The 17,161-nt window shown below is 43.2% G+C and overlaps 1 protein-coding gene, 1 non-coding gene and 1 pseudogene across 6 annotated transcripts in view; all 3 read right to left on the reverse strand.

The window, feature by feature from the left end:
- Sh3d19 (SH3 domain containing 19) overlaps positions 1-2,133 on the reverse strand; it is a 175,524-nt gene extending 173,391 nt beyond the window's left edge. For 2 of the 5 annotated variants that reach the window (XM_047566142.1, XM_047566141.1), the window contains exon 1: positions 1,571-2,133. In XM_047566142.1, coding sequence (XP_047422098.1) covers positions 1,571-2,114 — 544 coding nt within the window. In that variant the 5' untranslated portion in view covers positions 2,115-2,133. The remainder of the gene's footprint in view (positions 1-1,570) is intronic. The other 3 variants (XM_047566140.1, XM_047566147.1, XM_047566146.1) reach the window with 3 other exon arrangements.
- Positions 2,134-7,965: 5,832 nt separating this feature from the next.
- Positions 7,966-8,707, reverse strand: LOC124994995 (NADH dehydrogenase [ubiquinone] flavoprotein 2, mitochondrial-like; annotated as a pseudogene).
- Positions 8,708-9,434: 727 nt separating this feature from the next.
- On the reverse strand, positions 9,435-9,552 carry LOC124995162 (small nucleolar RNA SNORA32). The gene has a single exon (XR_007110637.1). It is a non-coding gene; the product is annotated as a small nucleolar RNA SNORA32 (small nucleolar RNA).
- Positions 9,553-17,161: the final 7,609 nt, after the last annotated feature.

The following is a 17,161-nucleotide window of genomic DNA, read 5'->3' on the forward strand; positions in this document are numbered from 1 at the left end:
GTCCTTGTCAGCCTTGGGGAAATTATGGAACTGATAAAAAGTTACAAAAAAGACCATTTCCACCAGCCTTGGAATAAATACACACATTGCAACTAAATGATAAACACGTATCTGGATGTCTCCAGTTTGAACTCCAATAAAGCTCTCCTTCACCTTACAGTTCCTGAAAACAGTGAAGCTTTTGCTGAAGGTTATGGGAATCCAAGATAAGCCTACACTGATTAAATCTGTAATTCAATGGAGGTGCATCTTTGTCATGTTTTCTTGTATCCTTAAAGAAATATTTACTAATATCCAGCAATTACTCATATTTATTTCACTAGGTCTGAGTGAACTATCAATCTATCAATCACAAAACTATCAATCATTTTCTCAAAAACGATCGGTGTTCATGTAGACCATTCAATACCTTATTTTGATGAAAAGTCCAAGTAATGGACATAGGGCATTATTTTTAAGTTTCCAAAATTCTCCCCAGGGCATCAAATTGACCATTTCTTGACGTTCTGTCAAGTTCTTTCCTTTCATCTCATTTCCTACCCTCTGTTTTCTCCCACAGACCTGTTGTCTTAAGTTCCCCCACTTTCTCTCGCTGGTTAAGGGAGTCAAGAAGGGAAACGCTTCTGGGCACTTGGGGTAGGTATCAGACTCCACTTTCCAAAGAGGCTCCTAAGGCATCGTTCTCTTCTGACTCTTTCTCACTCCCTTTACCTCCCTCCTTTGTAGACGTCCCCCAGAGTCTGCTCTTCCCTCTAGTTCTCAGATAACTGATGACCCAGTTGGAACCAAAGACCAAAGACCAAAGACCAAAGAATTTCCTCTTCATTATGTTGGATTGAAAAGCCGCCCCAGGAAGAGGGAAGGGGTGTGGGTCTACACTTACTCACTCTTCCACTTAAGCGCCAAACTACTTGACCCGTGCCGCTTTTGTACACCCCAAAACACAAGACCATAACATAAATTATAGGCCCAGAAAGGATCCTCTGTCCAAATGAACTGCCTGGTGGAGTGCTATAATCGGGACCTCTCCTTACAGCGGACAGGGGAGTTTCCCAAGGCAACTCTAAAGCAGGTCCCACAGAAACCTGGAGAGCCCGCGCGGCGAGGGAGGGAGGGGACCAGAGGTCCGAAGTTCACCTGGCGCTGAAGCAAGACCTGACTCAGTGCGAGCACGTGGTTTGACCTGGTGGAGGTGGCGCAGGCGAAGCCCCGGGGAGGGGTCGTTGTCCACCGAGGGAGTCCTCCACCGGCCTCTGACTCACCCAGAGATAAGTAAGTAATCACCGGGCCACACGACGAGCCGGCAGCTCGTGGACTTGGTTGGCACGGAATATTTGGAGCTTCGGCTCCGGGAGCACTAGTAGGCGGTTTAAATGTGCCCGGCTCGGCCCCAAATGAGGATGAGGATGGACAGGCCACTCGCCCTCCCTCTCGCGTCCGAGAGTTAAACGGCGCAGGTCCCACCCAGGCAGGCCAGGGCAGCGCAGCCGTGCGGGACAGCACGCGAGCCGCCCCGGAGCGCCCGGTCCCCGCCGCGCAGCCCCGCGCCCCGCGTCCCCGCGCCTCTCACCTGCGGCCGGGTGGCCCGAGAGCGCACGGCCTCGGGCGCGGCGCGGGCCCCCGACCTCGCGGCGCTCGCGCAGCTCTTCCTCCTCGTCCTCCCGCCGCCGGCCCTCAGCCATGGGCGAGGCGCGGAGGCGCAGTCGGGGGACGGCTGGCGAGCTGCGGCCCCGGCGCCCGGGTCCGCGGGCACCGGGTGCCCCCGGCCGGCGCCCTCGGGGCGGGGAAAGCGGCCCCTGGAGAGGAGGTGGCGACGGCGACGGCGGCTGCGGGAACCGCCACCTCCGCGAACTCCACCTGCAGCCGGCGGGGGAGCTGCCCGGCGCGGGCCGAGCCGAGTTCCCCGCCTCCTCGCCGCGCACCGGCGGCCTCCTCTCTCCCACTCTCTTCCCCCTTCCTCTTCCCTTCCCCGCCCGCGGAGCTCCAGCCCCGGCTCGGGCGGGCGCGCGCCCGGCCTCGCCCCCGGGGGAGGGGTTACTGGCCGCCGGGGCCGCCCTCCCGCCACACACGCCGCCAGCACCCGCTCGACCTGAACAAACCCCTGCAGAATGCATAAGCGGGGTCGGCGGCGGGGGAGAGGAGGAGGCCTGGCCTCTTCCTGCCCTTCCACAGTATTCCGGTGTCAACAGGAAACCCATTTGCTTGACACTTAAACAAAAGGAGGAGGAACCTGTCCCAGAGCCGGATCTGGAGAGATGGGACAGCTGCGAGCGGCTGAACTTCGGGACAAACTTGGCTAGGAGCTGAGCCAAGCCTCTGCGATACACACGCTCCCTCTTCTCACACTTTAAGATCCACCTCGCCGGGGTACAGAGGATTTTTAGGGCAATGAAACTCCTCTGTATGATACCTGTCATTGTGTATTTGCCCAAATCCATAGGACGTACGAACCGAACTACTTTGCGTGACAAGTGTGTGTCGGTGCAGGCTCACCAGCTGTAACTAAAGTATTCTATGGGTGATGGGAGTGAGGGCAGTGCGGGCGTGGGGGTTGGGAAGCTCCAACTCAATTTTGCAGAGAATCTAAAAGGTCTCTAAAGGACAAATCTAAGCTTGACACGGTGGCGCACTTCTGGAATCCCAGCGACCCCAGAGGCTGAGGCAGGAGGATTGCAAATTCCAGGCTTAGCTTGGGCAATTTAGTGAGACCCAGTACAAAAATTTTAAAAAGGAAAAAAAAATGGAGGTTCTGGGGGTGTAGCTCTGTAGAGCGCCCCGAGATGCAGTCTCCAGCACACACACATCCAAAAATAAGTTTTGGGTTTTTCTTAATTTTTTTTATTTATTTTTTTTTTTTAGGTGTATATGGACACAATGCCTTTTTTTTTAATTTATTTTTATGTGATGCTGAGGCTCGAACCCAGTGCCTCACACTTGCTAGGCAAGCGCTCTACCACCTAGACACAACCCCTTATGCTTGCCTAGCATGTGTGAGTCACTGGGTTCGAGCCTCAGCATCACATAAAAATAAATGAATAAAATAAAGGTCCATCAACATTTTTTAAAATATTTAAAAATGTTAAAAATAATAATAATAGTAATAAAGCCTCCTCATATTCTAGTTAATTTAGGGTTAGGAAGAGGCTTCAGTTCCTGAAATGGCAGGAAGAAATTGTGTTGAAGGCCTCCATACTAAATATGTGGAGAGGTGACTTGGCCAAGTGTCAGGGGTCAGAAACTGTCATTTGAAGCACTTAGCTCCCTTCCTCCTTGTGAATGTGTTTCCAAAGCTGGAAAGAACTGTATAACAAAAGTTATTGTGTGTACCTATATAATCCACATCTAAAGTTCCATGGGCACGCATATGTCCTTTGACATAGAGGGATAGATTCTGGAATCTTCACAAAAAGATACCTAAGCAGCAGGAAGGAGCATTGCCTGGACATGAAACCTTAAGAAACTCCTGCGTGGGATGAATGGGCCTTTATCTTCAGCCTCCTGCTTTATTTTTGAGAGACTGTGAGAGCTCCCAATGTTCAGCATGTAAGAGAGAAAAAGAAAAGGAAAGAGGGTCACTGGAAACAGAATTGCCTGCCATACCCAAGAGCTGTTCTTTGCCTTCTCAATAGTGGATGCTGCAGCCTGAGCAAATCTTTCCATTTTTAAGCAGCTGAGAACCACAATTGATTTTGAAGAATTGAGGTCAAATCCACAAGTTAAAAATTTTATAACACTGCATAAGCAGTTAAATAAGTAGGCACTTGGGTAACCGGAAATTAAACCAGGAAAAAAACAACAGCAAACAATTCTGGGTGTTAGTGTTGTTGAAAGTGTTTGGGTTCACTTTAATGAAAACATTATCTGTCACTTGACCTTCAGGGATGAGGAGTAATGCTGGGCACAGTGACACACACCTGTAATCCTGGCAATTTGGGAGACTGAGGAAGGAGCATCGTGATTTCAAGGACAGCCTCAGCACCTTAGTGAGACTCTGTCTCAAAATTAAAAAAAAAAAAAAAAAAAAAAAAAACTGGGTCTGAAGCTCCATGGTCAAGAGCCCTGGGTCCAATCAAGAAATGAAAGGCTGGGGCTATAGCTCAGTTGGTAGAGTGCTTGCCTCGTAAGCACAAGGCCCTGGGTTCAAGTCCCCACACCACACACAAAAAAAGTGAACACACGAAATCCTTGTACATGAATGCTCATGGTGGCATTATTCTTATTAGCCAAAAAGTAAATGCAACCAAATATTCATTGGTGGGTAGATAAACAAAATGTGCATATCCATAAAATGGAGTATAATTCAGCCATAAAAAAAGAAAGAAAGAAAAGAGATGAGAAGTAATTTGGTGATTTTCCTCATTTTTTGGTCTGCACTAGGGATTAAAGCCAGGAGTACTCTTCCACTGAAGTACATTCCCAGCCCTTTTTTTTTTTTGCGGTACTGGGGATCGAACTCAGGACCTTGTGCTTGTGAGGCAAGCACTTTACCAGCTGAGCTATCTCCCCACCCCCAGCCCTTTTTTAAAAAACTTTTATTTTGAGACAAAGTGTTGCCAAGTTGCTTAGACTGGCCTTGAACCTGCAGTCCTCCTGCTCAACCTCCACCTCCTGAAGATCTGAGATTAAACATGTGCACCACTGTACTCATCTAGTAATAATGGTTTAAAACCGAAATTATAGTCCAATTTAAAAATTGGCATTATCCAAAGAAAATATATGCAAACAGTCAATAAGAACCTGAAAAGATGTTCAGCTTCATTAATCATTAGGGAAATGTAAATCAAAATCACATGAGAGGGCTGGGGTTGTGACTCAGTGGCAGAGCGCTTGCCTAGCATGGGTGAAGCACTGGGTTCCATTCTCAGCACCACATAAAAATAACGAAAAATAAAGGTATTGTGTCCATCCACTACCAAAAATATATATTTTTTTTTAAAAAATCACAAGATACCTCTTCACACCTACTAGAATGAATTTTAAAAAAAGATTATAATAAGTGATGATGAGGATGCAGAGAAATTGGAACTCTCATGCATGACTGTGACTGGGAAATGTAAAATGGTACAGTCAGTTTGGAACAATTCAGCAGTTCCTCAAAAAATAAAAATTAGAGTTACTGAATAATGCAGCAGTTCTAGTTCTAGATATATATCTAAGAGAAATGAAAACACAAAATCCTTGTACATGAATGCTCATAGTGGCATTATTCTTATTAGTCAAAAAGTAAATGCAACCAAATATTCATCAGTGGGCGGATAGATAAACAAAATGTGGCATGTCCATAAAATGGAGTATTATTCAGCCATAAAAATGAAGTACTGATACATGCCACGAGATAGGTGAACCCTGAAAATATTGTGCTAAGTGAAAGAGGCCAGAGACAAAGGATTCCCATGATGTGTGATTCCATTTCTATTAAATGTCCAGATTAGGCTAGTTCATGGAGACAGAAAGTGATTGATGTTTCCCAGAAATGTGGGGGCAGGAAGTATTGGCTATGGGTACAGGGATTCTTTCTAGGGTGATGAAAATATTCTCAAATCAGAAGTGATGATGGTTGCACAACCATCCCTTGGTGTACTAAGGGATAAATTTTATTTTAAGCTCAATACACTAGAGAATGAATTTCATGGTATGTAGATTATATTTCAGTGAAGTTGTTTAAAACAAAAAGCATAACCAACATACCATAAAAGCACAGCAAGCAAACCCGGGAAAGGATTGCATGCTGAAGTTTTCATACTGAAGTAGAAGAACCAGGTGGGAGTTACAACAATAACAATTCAACCATAGGAAAGAAAACCAAAGGTGTGGTCAACTAAGAGATAAATAAACATGTCAAAACATCCTTATCCACCCAAGTGACACAAGAGCCAAACCCATAGAAGGAAAATGATCGATAAGAAACTTGGAACCAAAATTCAGAGACAAAGTATAGAATGAGAGTCGCCTGCAAAGCTTTAAGGTATTAAGGGGAAAAAAAAAAAAAAATATATATATATATATATATATTTATATACACACATATGAGATATTGAAAAAGAGCCCTCATTATAAAGGAAAATATTCTTGGCTTCTCACTTTAGATATGCAGATATAACCTGAAGCAAAACGGTGTGTAAGAATTTATACTACAAAAAAGAAGAATATGCTACATAAATATGTACATGATGCAGTGTTTGGCAAGTAGAAGCACAATAAATATTTGTTTAATGACTCAAAAAACATAGTTTCTTCATTTTTTCCTGCTGAATCACCAGAAGCCATGAATCTTAAGTCCTTTAACCTAAATAAAAAGTGACTGTCTGCAATTAAAATTGTATAGCTAAAGACCTCAAAGAAGATAAAGTAAGGATGGATAGAGACATAGAGTGGATTTAAAAGAATAGTATCTTCAATGTTTTGGTGATTTGGGGAGGGGAGGTTTGTACCCAGGGTCTTCCATACACTGAGCTACATCCCCAGCCCTTTTTATTTTTTATTTTGGGACAGGGTCTCCTAAGTTGCCCAGACCTCGAAATTTCAATCATTCTGCCTCCACCTCGGGTAGCTGAGGATTAAAAGTATGCACCACCACTTCTGGTAAAGGTTTAGTTCTCAATATGACAGAATATTATGATTTTATTAAAATGGGATGGTGGGCTCATGAATAGTTATTATATTAGTCTCCGAATTTTCTGGGTGTTTTATTTATTTATTTTGCAGTGCTGGGGATCGAACCCAGGGCCTTGTGCTATGCAAGGCAAGTACTCTACCAACTGAGCTATCTCCCCAGCCCTTTCTGGGTGTTTTAAAGTTTTATTCAAAAGATAATGCATGAGGTCCTGGGTTCAAATCCCAGTACCATAAAAAAGTAAATAAAAATTTAAAAATAATAGTATGGACTGAGCATGTAGCTCTGTGATAGAGCCTTTGCTTAGCATGTGTGAGACCCTGGGTTCCACCCCCAGCACTGGAAACACACAAAAGGAAGGAAGAGAGGAAATGGTTTTCTACCCCTGTGAAGCTGAGTAGCCTTTGGATTTGTTTTGTCCAGTGGAATATGGCAGAAATGACAGTGTGATTTCCAAGTCTAGACCTCAAGAGGCCTTGCTTGCTTCAGCTTGCAAGCTGGGAGATTTTTTACCACTATGTGAGGAGGCTGAAGTAATCTCACCAGAGAATGGGACATTATGTAAAGGAAAGCCATTGGTTCCAGTTGAGGCCATCTAGACCAGTCTGCGGTCAGCCAACCCCCAAACTTGTGAGACAACCCGGATGAGACTGACCCAACAGCTGACCACAGACACCTGAGTGCCCAGCTAAGATTATAACTGCTGCCAGCTGACCTGTGAAGTAGTAAGAAAAGCTGTTTTGTGTCACTGAGGTTCTGGGATTGTTATGCATGTGCTGTTATGGAATTCTCCAGAAATTGATCAGTGAAATAGAGTTAGGAGTGGAACAAGTTTATCAGAGAGAGACACCTGAAGAAACATGGAGGGAGATAGTTAAGGGGAGCTGTCTTGCCACTATGCAGACCTAATGAGCCTCTGTTAGTCCATCAGGAAGCTCCAGGATAGAGATCAGAATTCTACTTTAAGTGCAAATTGGCCCATGAATCACCACTTCACAGTCGTCTATTTAGGCTGATTGAAAGCTAAAGCAGACACTTGTACCCAGGCAGTGAGGTTTTCTTTTTTAAATCAACACTTTTTTGTTTTGTTGATTCTGGTGATCATATCCAGCACCTGTATATACTACACACACGATGCTGTATTACTGAGTTACAACCCAGCCCGTTACATCTTTATATAAGGAATTGCACATGCTATTATTTTCTGCCCTTGCCCATCAAGGATCCTGTGTTAAGTAACATAAGTTCAGTTTACTTAAAGCTGAAGTCAAGATATATTTTCAAGATAGCCCCTTTTCTTTTATGTAGATAATATTTATTTCTGCAATAATATATTTACAGTTGAGTGTAAATTAAAGGCCTGCTTGCACATCAAAGCCAGGTCCTTTGGGTGGTTCAGTCAGAGGTAAGATCCAGCTGGCTCACAACAGAAACGTCCACTCCTTGACCCAGGTTTTGGAATTTTGCCAGCTTTGAGCTCATCAATAATTTCTTCAATAGCCTTTGGTGTCAGATCCTCATAGTAGTTGTCATTTATTTGAACCTTTGGTGCATTTACACAAGCCCCTAAATGTTCCACCTCTATAAGAGTGAAAAGTTTGTCAGGTATAGTTTCACCAACTTTTATTCCAAGCTTATTCTAATATCTTCCAGTATGCTGTCAGAGTTTCGAAGATGCAAGGTGTGGTAGTGCAAACCTGAATGTGATAGTTTCCAACTGGCTTTCGATTATACATTGTATAAAAAGTTGCTACTTCATATACTCTCATTGGAGGTACTTGTAAAACTTCTGAAACCTTGTTCATAGCAGAGATGGGCAACCACCCATTCTGCCTTTGGGCCAAATCCAGGCCCGGAAGCACAGCTGCTGCTTTATACCCTTCTGGGTAGTTTTTTATAATTGCCTCTATTCTCTTATAGTTTTCTGGTGTGAAATCAAATGGGAAATCTGGGTTATTCTCAGGAGTATCCCTGTGCACAAACAAGGCTCCTCCAGCACCATTCTGCTCGACTGTCATGCAAATTCCTTATATGTCTTCCCCACGGGGCAGTGATACCTGCTGCCTGGGCCCGGAACACCAAGGAGAAGAACATGGCAGACTAAATCATTGTACTTTCCCTCAAGAGAGCCCTTTTTAAGAGAACTGATGCTGAATCCAAAGTTGTCCTGTTAGCCATACATAATGACAACATACAAGTAAAGAGATGATTGGACTGTAATCAAGAATGGATTCTGGAACCAGCATACCTCAGCTCTCTCCCCTACATACACATTGCCTGGTTATTAGCAACCTGGAAGGGTTACCATGCGGATTAGCAAAGCCCATTTGCAAGGTTCCAGAGCTCTAGGCATGCACTGTGATGAGAATTTGAAATGTGGCTGTTTGTAAAATATCATTACCCATGAGAAAATTAGAAATTATTAGAAAATCATATGCAGCTTGCACTGTATTTAGTGTGTGTGTTGGGGGCGGTTACTGGGTGTTGAATCCAGGTTTTGCACATGCATGGCAAGGACTCTACCACTGTGTTTTCTTCCCAGCCCTTTTATTTTATTTATTGAAGTACTGGCAATGGAACCCAGGAGTGCTCTATCACTTAGCTGCATCCACAGCCTTTTTTTAATTTTTTATTTTCAGACAAGATCTTGCTACATTGCTGAGGCTGGCCTTGAACCTGAGATTCTCCTGCCTTAGCCTCCCAAGTTGCTGGGATTACAGGCGGGTGCCACTGCACCCAGCTTCTGCACTGAATTTCCCTTGGACAGTGCTCATGCAAGTAGTGGAACTAAAGCCAGAAATGGCTTCATAAAGAGCTACTAAATTGTTCCCAATAGGCTGATGGTTAGAAAGTCAGCAATAGAAAACCTAGCGGAAATTTTGTATGGTCATGCGCACAGCAAAGGAGGGACTGCAACCTACCAACTTTGGTAATGACCCTGTAAGACTTTGTAAGAGAGTGAGTGGCACATGTCTGATGAACGGTGGGCAGAAGTGTTCCTTCACCAAATTCCCTTCTCCCTGTGTGTGCAGAAAGCATCTCAGGTTAACCTCCGTCACAGCAGATGGTCTCGGTGCCTCTGGTAGTTCCCCCTCTCCATTGGCCAGTCTAAATTCCTCTTGCCTTCAACTTCTGCCTCTGCTAATCTTCATGGCTTACCATGGCAGGACTCAAACCCTCTCATTTGGGTTTTCATGGCCTGCATATCATACCCTTCTCAGGCTGGGGTTGCCCACTTGTCTGCTCACAGTTATGATTGATAAAGGGAGAACCAAGAAACACCCAAATGGGTCATCTTGATGTCCCCTGTCACCCCTGTGTAAAATCAGCCTTACTGGGGCTGGGTTTGTGTTTCAGTGGTAGAGCACTCGCCTAGCAAGTGTGAGGCACTGGGTTCAGTCCTCAGCGTAGCATAAAAATAAATAAATAAAATAAAGGTAGAGTGTCCATCTACAAATAAAAAATATAATTAAAAAAAAAAAATCACCCTTACTGCACACTGTTCATTCTATTAATGATCTCTGCCAAGATGGCCACCCTTCTCACCTGCTAATTCCTGGCCATAAGGAATTTAGATACCCAGATGGCAACCACAGTTTGTAATCCAGCTGGATCCTTGCTGTGTCCTCTGGGAAAGTGTACCTCTATTGGCAACTGATCTGCTAACCTTATAGGGCCCAGGAAGCAAAAAGTCCCTCTTTGGTCATTGAGAATAATTTTAAATACAGCCAATACTGCTTCCACCACCCCTTCATTCCCAGGTCCACGTCTTCTTCCGACTGGAGACATAGCACCACATAAAGGTACTTTAGTCAGCTTATTATAGCTGTAACAAAAATACCTTCAGAGAACAACTTAAAGGAGGAAGGATTTATTTTGGCTCATGGTTTCAGAGGTCTCATTCCATGTTTGGCGGCTCTCTTGCCCTGTGCCTGAGGTGAGGAGAACATCATGGCAGAAGGTCATGGTGGAGGAAAGTGCTCAGCTCATGGCAGAAGACAGAGAGGGAGGGAGGGGCTGGGGAGAAGATAAACCCTTCCAGGTCACTCCAGTGATCTGCTTCCTCCAACTAGATCCCACCACCAAGTAGTCCATTCAGTTATCAATGGATTAATCCACTGATGAGGTCAGAGCCCTCATAATCCATTGTTTCCTGAAAGCTCACCTCTGAACACCTGAGACTTTGTGGGACATTCCAGATCCAAACCATACAAAAGATCTCTAAAAAAATGTGTATACAGCATTCTTGAATGTGGAATATGAAGCCACATTTTCACAGGGAATTGCCTTTGACTTTGCACTTAAGCTATGCCTTCAGAGAAATATATATTTAGATATTTAGATATATGTATATACATACATATACACACACATATGTATGTGTGTGTGTTTGAAACTAGAGGTAGGAAGCACAATATATGAAATTTTTGAAAGGTAAGTGCTAGTCCACCCATCAAAAGCAAATCTATAAAGCACATGAACATAAAATCCAAACCTCTCAAAGTAACATTCATGTTACAAGTGATTATTATTAGTCCCTCTCTTCAAATAAAAATGAAGTCTATATTGTAAAATCAAGACCAGGGCTCTTAGGAGCTGTAGATTCAGCTTCAAAATACAATAAAATATCCGCAAGTGTCAAAAACTGGGGAGCATTTCCTGACAGAAGGACATTTTTATTCAAACTCTTGACACAACTGAAAAAGAAAAATGTTAGTGGCTCATACACAGTGACCTAGAACTTCTAATGTTCTTTGACCTGGTCAACTTTTTTTGTTCTGGGGATTGAACCCAGGGGCACTTAACCACTGAGCCACATCCTCAGCCCTTTTCAAAAATATTTTATTAGAGACGGGTCTTGCTGAGTTGCTTAGGGTCTCACAAAATTGCGAGGCTGGCTTTGGGCTTACAGGTTTGTAATCCCAGCCTGGTCAAGTTTTTTTATCCTTCTCCTTTGCCACTTTTTTCTTTCTCTTTATTTCTATCCACATGTTAATTTTTCAAAAATGCCCCCTCCCCTTTCAGCTTATCTATGCCTCTTATTTCTCCTTCGCACTCTCTTGTTGGTTCACAGTACTGGGGATTGAACACAGGGGACTTTACCACTGAGCTATATCCCCCACCCTTTTTATTTTTCATTTTGAGACAGGGTCTTTTAAGTTGCTTTGGCTAGCCTGAAACTCGCGATCCTTCTGCCTCACCAACCTCCCAAGTTGCTGGAATGACAGGTGCACCATTGCACCCAACTTCTCTGGGTTTTTAAAACTGCTGTGAACTTCCGCATCCTCATCTGTAAAATGGCAATAGTAATAATAGTTATCTCAAAAAGAAGACGTGAAGATTAACATGAGTCAGCTTATTTATTAATTTGCCAGGGCTGCTATAACAAAGCACCACAAACTGAATATATTGTGCTTCCTACCTCTTGAGGGCTAGCAGTCTGATTTGAATTTGCTGGGAGTGTGGCTCACTCTGAAGTGTCTAGGGAATGGTCTGTTTCAAACCCCTCTCCTGACTTCTGGTAGTTTCTTGGCTTGTGGCAGTGTAACTCCTAAGGTATCTCCCTACGTGTGTATCTCTGGATCCAAATTTTCCCTTTTATAAGAAACCAGTCACATTGGGTTAGGTCCTAGCCTACACCTGTATGACCTCATCTTATCTAATTACATCTGTAGCACTCAATTCCAAACAAGGTCACACTCTGAAGTAATGGGATATTAACATAGCAATTTGAGGGAGACACAACTCAACTCAAAACATATATGTATAACACTTAGAACAATTTCTGGTGTGTAAAAAGCACTATGTACGTATTTGCTATTTATTGAGTACATGCTGCTTAGTTTAGATCTAGAGGTTCTTCCAAAGACCCATGTGTTACAGGCTTGGTCCTCAACCTGCAGTGCTATTGGAGGTGGGGCCCAGTGGAGAAATTAGCTCACTGGGAGCACACTCTTGAAGAACATATTGGGACCCAGGTCCCTTCCTATCTCTCTTTAATCACTTCCTGACCACATGAAGTGAGCAGTCTCCTCTATCACCTGTTGCTATCATGATAAATTGTGCTGCCATGAGCCCAAAGCATCAGGACCAAGTGTCCATGCACTGAAACCTCTGAAACTGTGAGCCAAAATAAATCTTTCCTCCTTAAAAGTTGATTTTTCTCAGGTATTTTGTCACAGTGATGGAAAGCTAACTCACTACTATGTGTGGAGCACTGTGCTAGGTACAGAGGATGTAACAGTGAATCAGACACAGATCTGTTCTTTAAGGAGCCATAGTAGAGTAATATAGGGTAACTGATAGTCCAGTTTCCCCAGGACTGATGGAAGGGGTGGATAAGAGGTATTGGGACATAGGACTTGCAGTGCTAACACCAGAAAAGTCTGAGGCAAACAAGGCCAAGCCGTTTATCCAAGAGGCAAACAAGAAAGGGAGGATACATGGTCCTAGAGGGAACAAAGGAGAGGTGCTGTGACAGACTGCTGGTTTTCCCCAATATCGGTTATCTCCTTGGCATTTGGTGGTACTTTCTGTAGTGGCCCAAGGCACTAGGCAGAGCCATATGACCAAATTCTGGCCAATAGAAAATGGTGTGTATGACTTTAGAGAAATGTATTCAAGGGAAGAGTCCCAACCCTTTCCTCTGTGGACCAGGTCATAGAAATGGTGGCTAGGACTGGATTACAAGATGGAAGCTAGGGAGGGAGGAACTGAGGGAGGCCTGGATCTCTGAAGGTCCTGAGAAGTCATTCACACTGGTCCTCATTCTCTTAAATTCCATCTATGTGAGAAAGAAACACCCTCCACTTTTTAAAGCCATGATTATTTGGGGTTTTCTGTCTGGCTCTCAATGTAATTCAATCTAATATAGACATTAAACTCTCTTAAATGGTCATGAAAGGGGGCGAAAGGGAAAGTGTTCTGAACAGAAAAAAACGATCTGTGTCACCTCTTAAAACTGAAAGAGTCTGGAATAAATTCTGATTTAATAGAGTAGACTAAATTATTATAAAATATCTTTAATAAATTAAGGGAAATCTCCTAGGGCTAAAAATGAATAAGGAGCTGGAACAATCATGTTAATAATAGCTGACACACACATGGTGCTCTTCTAAGTGCTTTTCATATCTAACTTATTTAATCCCATTGAGGACCCTGTGAGGTAGGCACTGTGTGTATCTGTGTTTTGCAGAGCAGGACGCTGAGTTGCTTAAAGGTCATAGAAGATATGATAAGGTACGATGGCTGTCCAGGCAGAATTCTAAAAGGGAAAAGAGCAAACAAATTAAGGAAAGGCAGCATTTGAAAAGATAATAATGAAAAACTGTCCAGAATTAATAAAAATCATGAATCTTCAGATTAATGAAATATAACAAATCTCAAGTAGATCTCTAAAACAATACTAATACAACAAGTAATAGCTGAACTTATTTGGTACTTAAGAATTAGGTACTATACATTATAGTACATTACATAAATTACATAATTTAATCTTCACAATGACCTTAGGCAGTAGTTTCTACCATTATCCCCACTTTGCAGGTAAGAAAAATGAGGCACAAAGACATCAAGTTATACTCCTAAGATCACAGCACTTAGAAATGTTGGATCCAGGATTAAAACTCAGATCGTTTGTTTCCAAAAAATATACCTTTTCATATCCCTTCTTTTTTTAATTTAATTTTTTTTAATGGTACTAGGGATCAGACCCAGTAGTACTCTACAACTGAACTACATCCTCAACCCCTTTTTGGTTTTTTATCTGTTATTTATTTTTTATTTCTTTGGTACCAGGGATTAGACCAGGGGTGCTTTAACCACTGAGCCCTTTTTATTATTTAACCCCAGCTCTTTTTATTTTTTTCTTTTGAGGCAGGGTTTCACTAATTTGCTTAGGGTCTTACTAAGTTGCAGAGACTGGCCTCAAACTTGAGATTGTCCTGGGCTGGGATATAGCTTAGTGGTTTAGCACTTACCTAGCATGCACAAGGCCCTGGGTTCAATGCCCACTACCACCAAAAAAAAAATAATAATAATCCCTAAAAAACTTGAGATCTTCCTATCTCAGCCTCCCAAGTCACTGGGGTTATAGGCATGTGCCACTGTACCCAGCCTCATGGTTACTGTATTATGTAGCACAAGTTCAGAGCTAATGAAGAGATCTGATCTGAAGACAAGCTAATTCTCTTGACCTCAGGCTGAAATAACTGGGTGATTCCCAATTTTAGATGAGAAAAGTTGATAAAGTTGCTTCTTAAGATTGCCATTGGGGGCTGGGGTTGTAGCTCATTGGTGGAGCACTTGCCTCATGTGTGAGGTACTAGGTTTGATCCTCAGCATCACATAAAAATAAAATAAATAAAATAAAGGTATTGTGTCCACCTGGAACCAATAATTAAAAAAAAAAAAAAAAGACTGTCCTTGGATAGCTTATAAACCACCTATAAAGAACTGCATGTTTTGTTTCTGCCACCGTGTAGAGTCATATGTATGTGTAGCGTATTTAGGAATGTTGAGAGCTAGGATAGATGAAGAGAAACCCAAGAAGAACTGAGAAGAAGTGTGAACTGAGCATGGAGGTGAACCAGGCCAGGAGCTTGCCCTTAAGGCCACAGGAAGAAAGTGCAACTCCTCAGATGCCGCTGATCGCTTCCTGAGCAGAATTACCAAGAGGGTGTGTTATTGCCCACATTATTTAAATTACTTTTTCTCTCTTTTCTTAGAATAAGACAAATGCATATATTATGTGAATATATTACATATATATATATGTGTGTGTGTGTGTATATGTATATATATATATGTATATATATATAATAAACTTCCTTAAAGTATTAAACATTGTATTAGTTTTCTATTGCTGCATAACAAATTGCTACAAATGTAGCATCTTAATCCAGCAGCCATTTATTAGTTCACAATTCTGTATGTCAGAGCCCTAGCTAACTCAGCTGGGTTTTGAAGTTAGGGGCTCACAAGGCTAAAACCAAGATGTGGGCCAAGTCAGGCTCCTATCCAGAGACTCTGGAGAAGAATCTGCTCCCAATGTTAGCAGAATTCGTTTCCTTGTGGTTGTCGGACTGTAGTTTCTGGCTCTCTGAAATCTGCCTTTAGGTCCTTTCCAAGTGGTCCCCTTGATCTCCAAGCCAGCAATGACACAGGGAATCCTTTGTGGGTTTTGAATCTCTGGCTTCCTCTTCTTCAATGAGCCAGAGAAAACTCTCTGCTTTTAAAGGATTCTTGTCATTATGTCAGACTGATCCAGAGTAATCTTCATATAATGTGTTGCAATCACAGCAGTGATAAGCTATTATATTCAAAGTTCCAGTACACTGAAAGGGTGAGAGTCATTGGGGATCATCTTATGGTTCTGTCTTCCACACACATTATCTCATCCACCTTCTAAGTGACGTCAGGGGGCTGGGGATGGAGCTCAGTGGTAGAGCACTTGCCTGGCATATGCAAGGCCCTGGGTTCAATTTCTAGCACCAGGGGAGAAAAGATGATGTGAGCAAGAAAATATTTTTGTCAGTTCTAAAAAGTTCTTCAACCCAAGAAGTTTCCTAAATAGACTGCCATTGGACTTCATATGTTTCGAAAATCAGTAGAGTAAGATTATACAAAATTGTACTTAAAATTCGGCCAGCATTTGTTGAACCCCTGTTATGGATTAGGCACTGTCTCGGGCACTGGGGATACAGAAGCAGGTAAGGCAGAGATGGCTCCTAATGGCTTTTCCTTACCACTCTTTTTCCTTGACTCCTTTTTTGGTTTTGTCCCCTGTTTCCATCAGAGTGCATCTCAGATGCCTTCCAAGGGTCCAGGAGGTGATAGAACAGAGAAGGACAAGGAGCCCCAAAGATGGCAGTTCATGGGAGGACTAATGGCCCATTTGAAAGGGGCCACAGCTGTAGTGGTGCCAGGCTAGCTCAGGTGCAGGTAAGGGCCACAGAGTCAAGACCCCCAGACTCCGGGAGTTGAGTGGAAGCAGGCTTGTGGTGAGCAGCCTGCAAACTCATTTATTGTGGGAACAGTTATACATTTTATAGGTTTCTTGTCCAATCACAATGTGCCACGGGGGATCAGACCACCAGGCTCCTATACAGGTTCCCTTGGTAACACAAGGTCAACTTGGGGCAGTTGTTTACATTCCTAGGTGGCCAGAGCGGAATGCTCCTCTCTGCAGGTTTTCCTGACAGGTGTGAATGTGCAAAGATTTTCCTTTACACACTTGAGACATTCACTGCTGTGAGCCAAGAACTAGGATTTCTCCCAACACACAGCGACCCAGCTGCTGCAGGAATGTGGCACAGATATTCCAGTGATAAGAACAGGACCCAAAAGAGTACCCGAAGCAACAATTCACCCAAAGTATTCTTGGGGCCAATGCAAAGAAGTCTATTAACAGATATCCTGTCCAAAAAAATGCTATGCTAGAGAAAGAGAAAATCCCTGTGCTGGGAAATAATAGGATCAGGGAAGGTCCCACTTAATAGCCCAAGGAACTGAAATGCCAAGGTTCCCGAACAGGACAAAGCAGAGCCC

Source organism: Sciurus carolinensis, chromosome 10 (genome assembly GCF_902686445.1).
Source record: "Sciurus carolinensis chromosome 10, mSciCar1.2, whole genome shotgun sequence".
Lineage (NCBI taxonomy): Eukaryota > Metazoa > Chordata > Mammalia > Rodentia > Sciuridae > Sciurus > Sciurus carolinensis.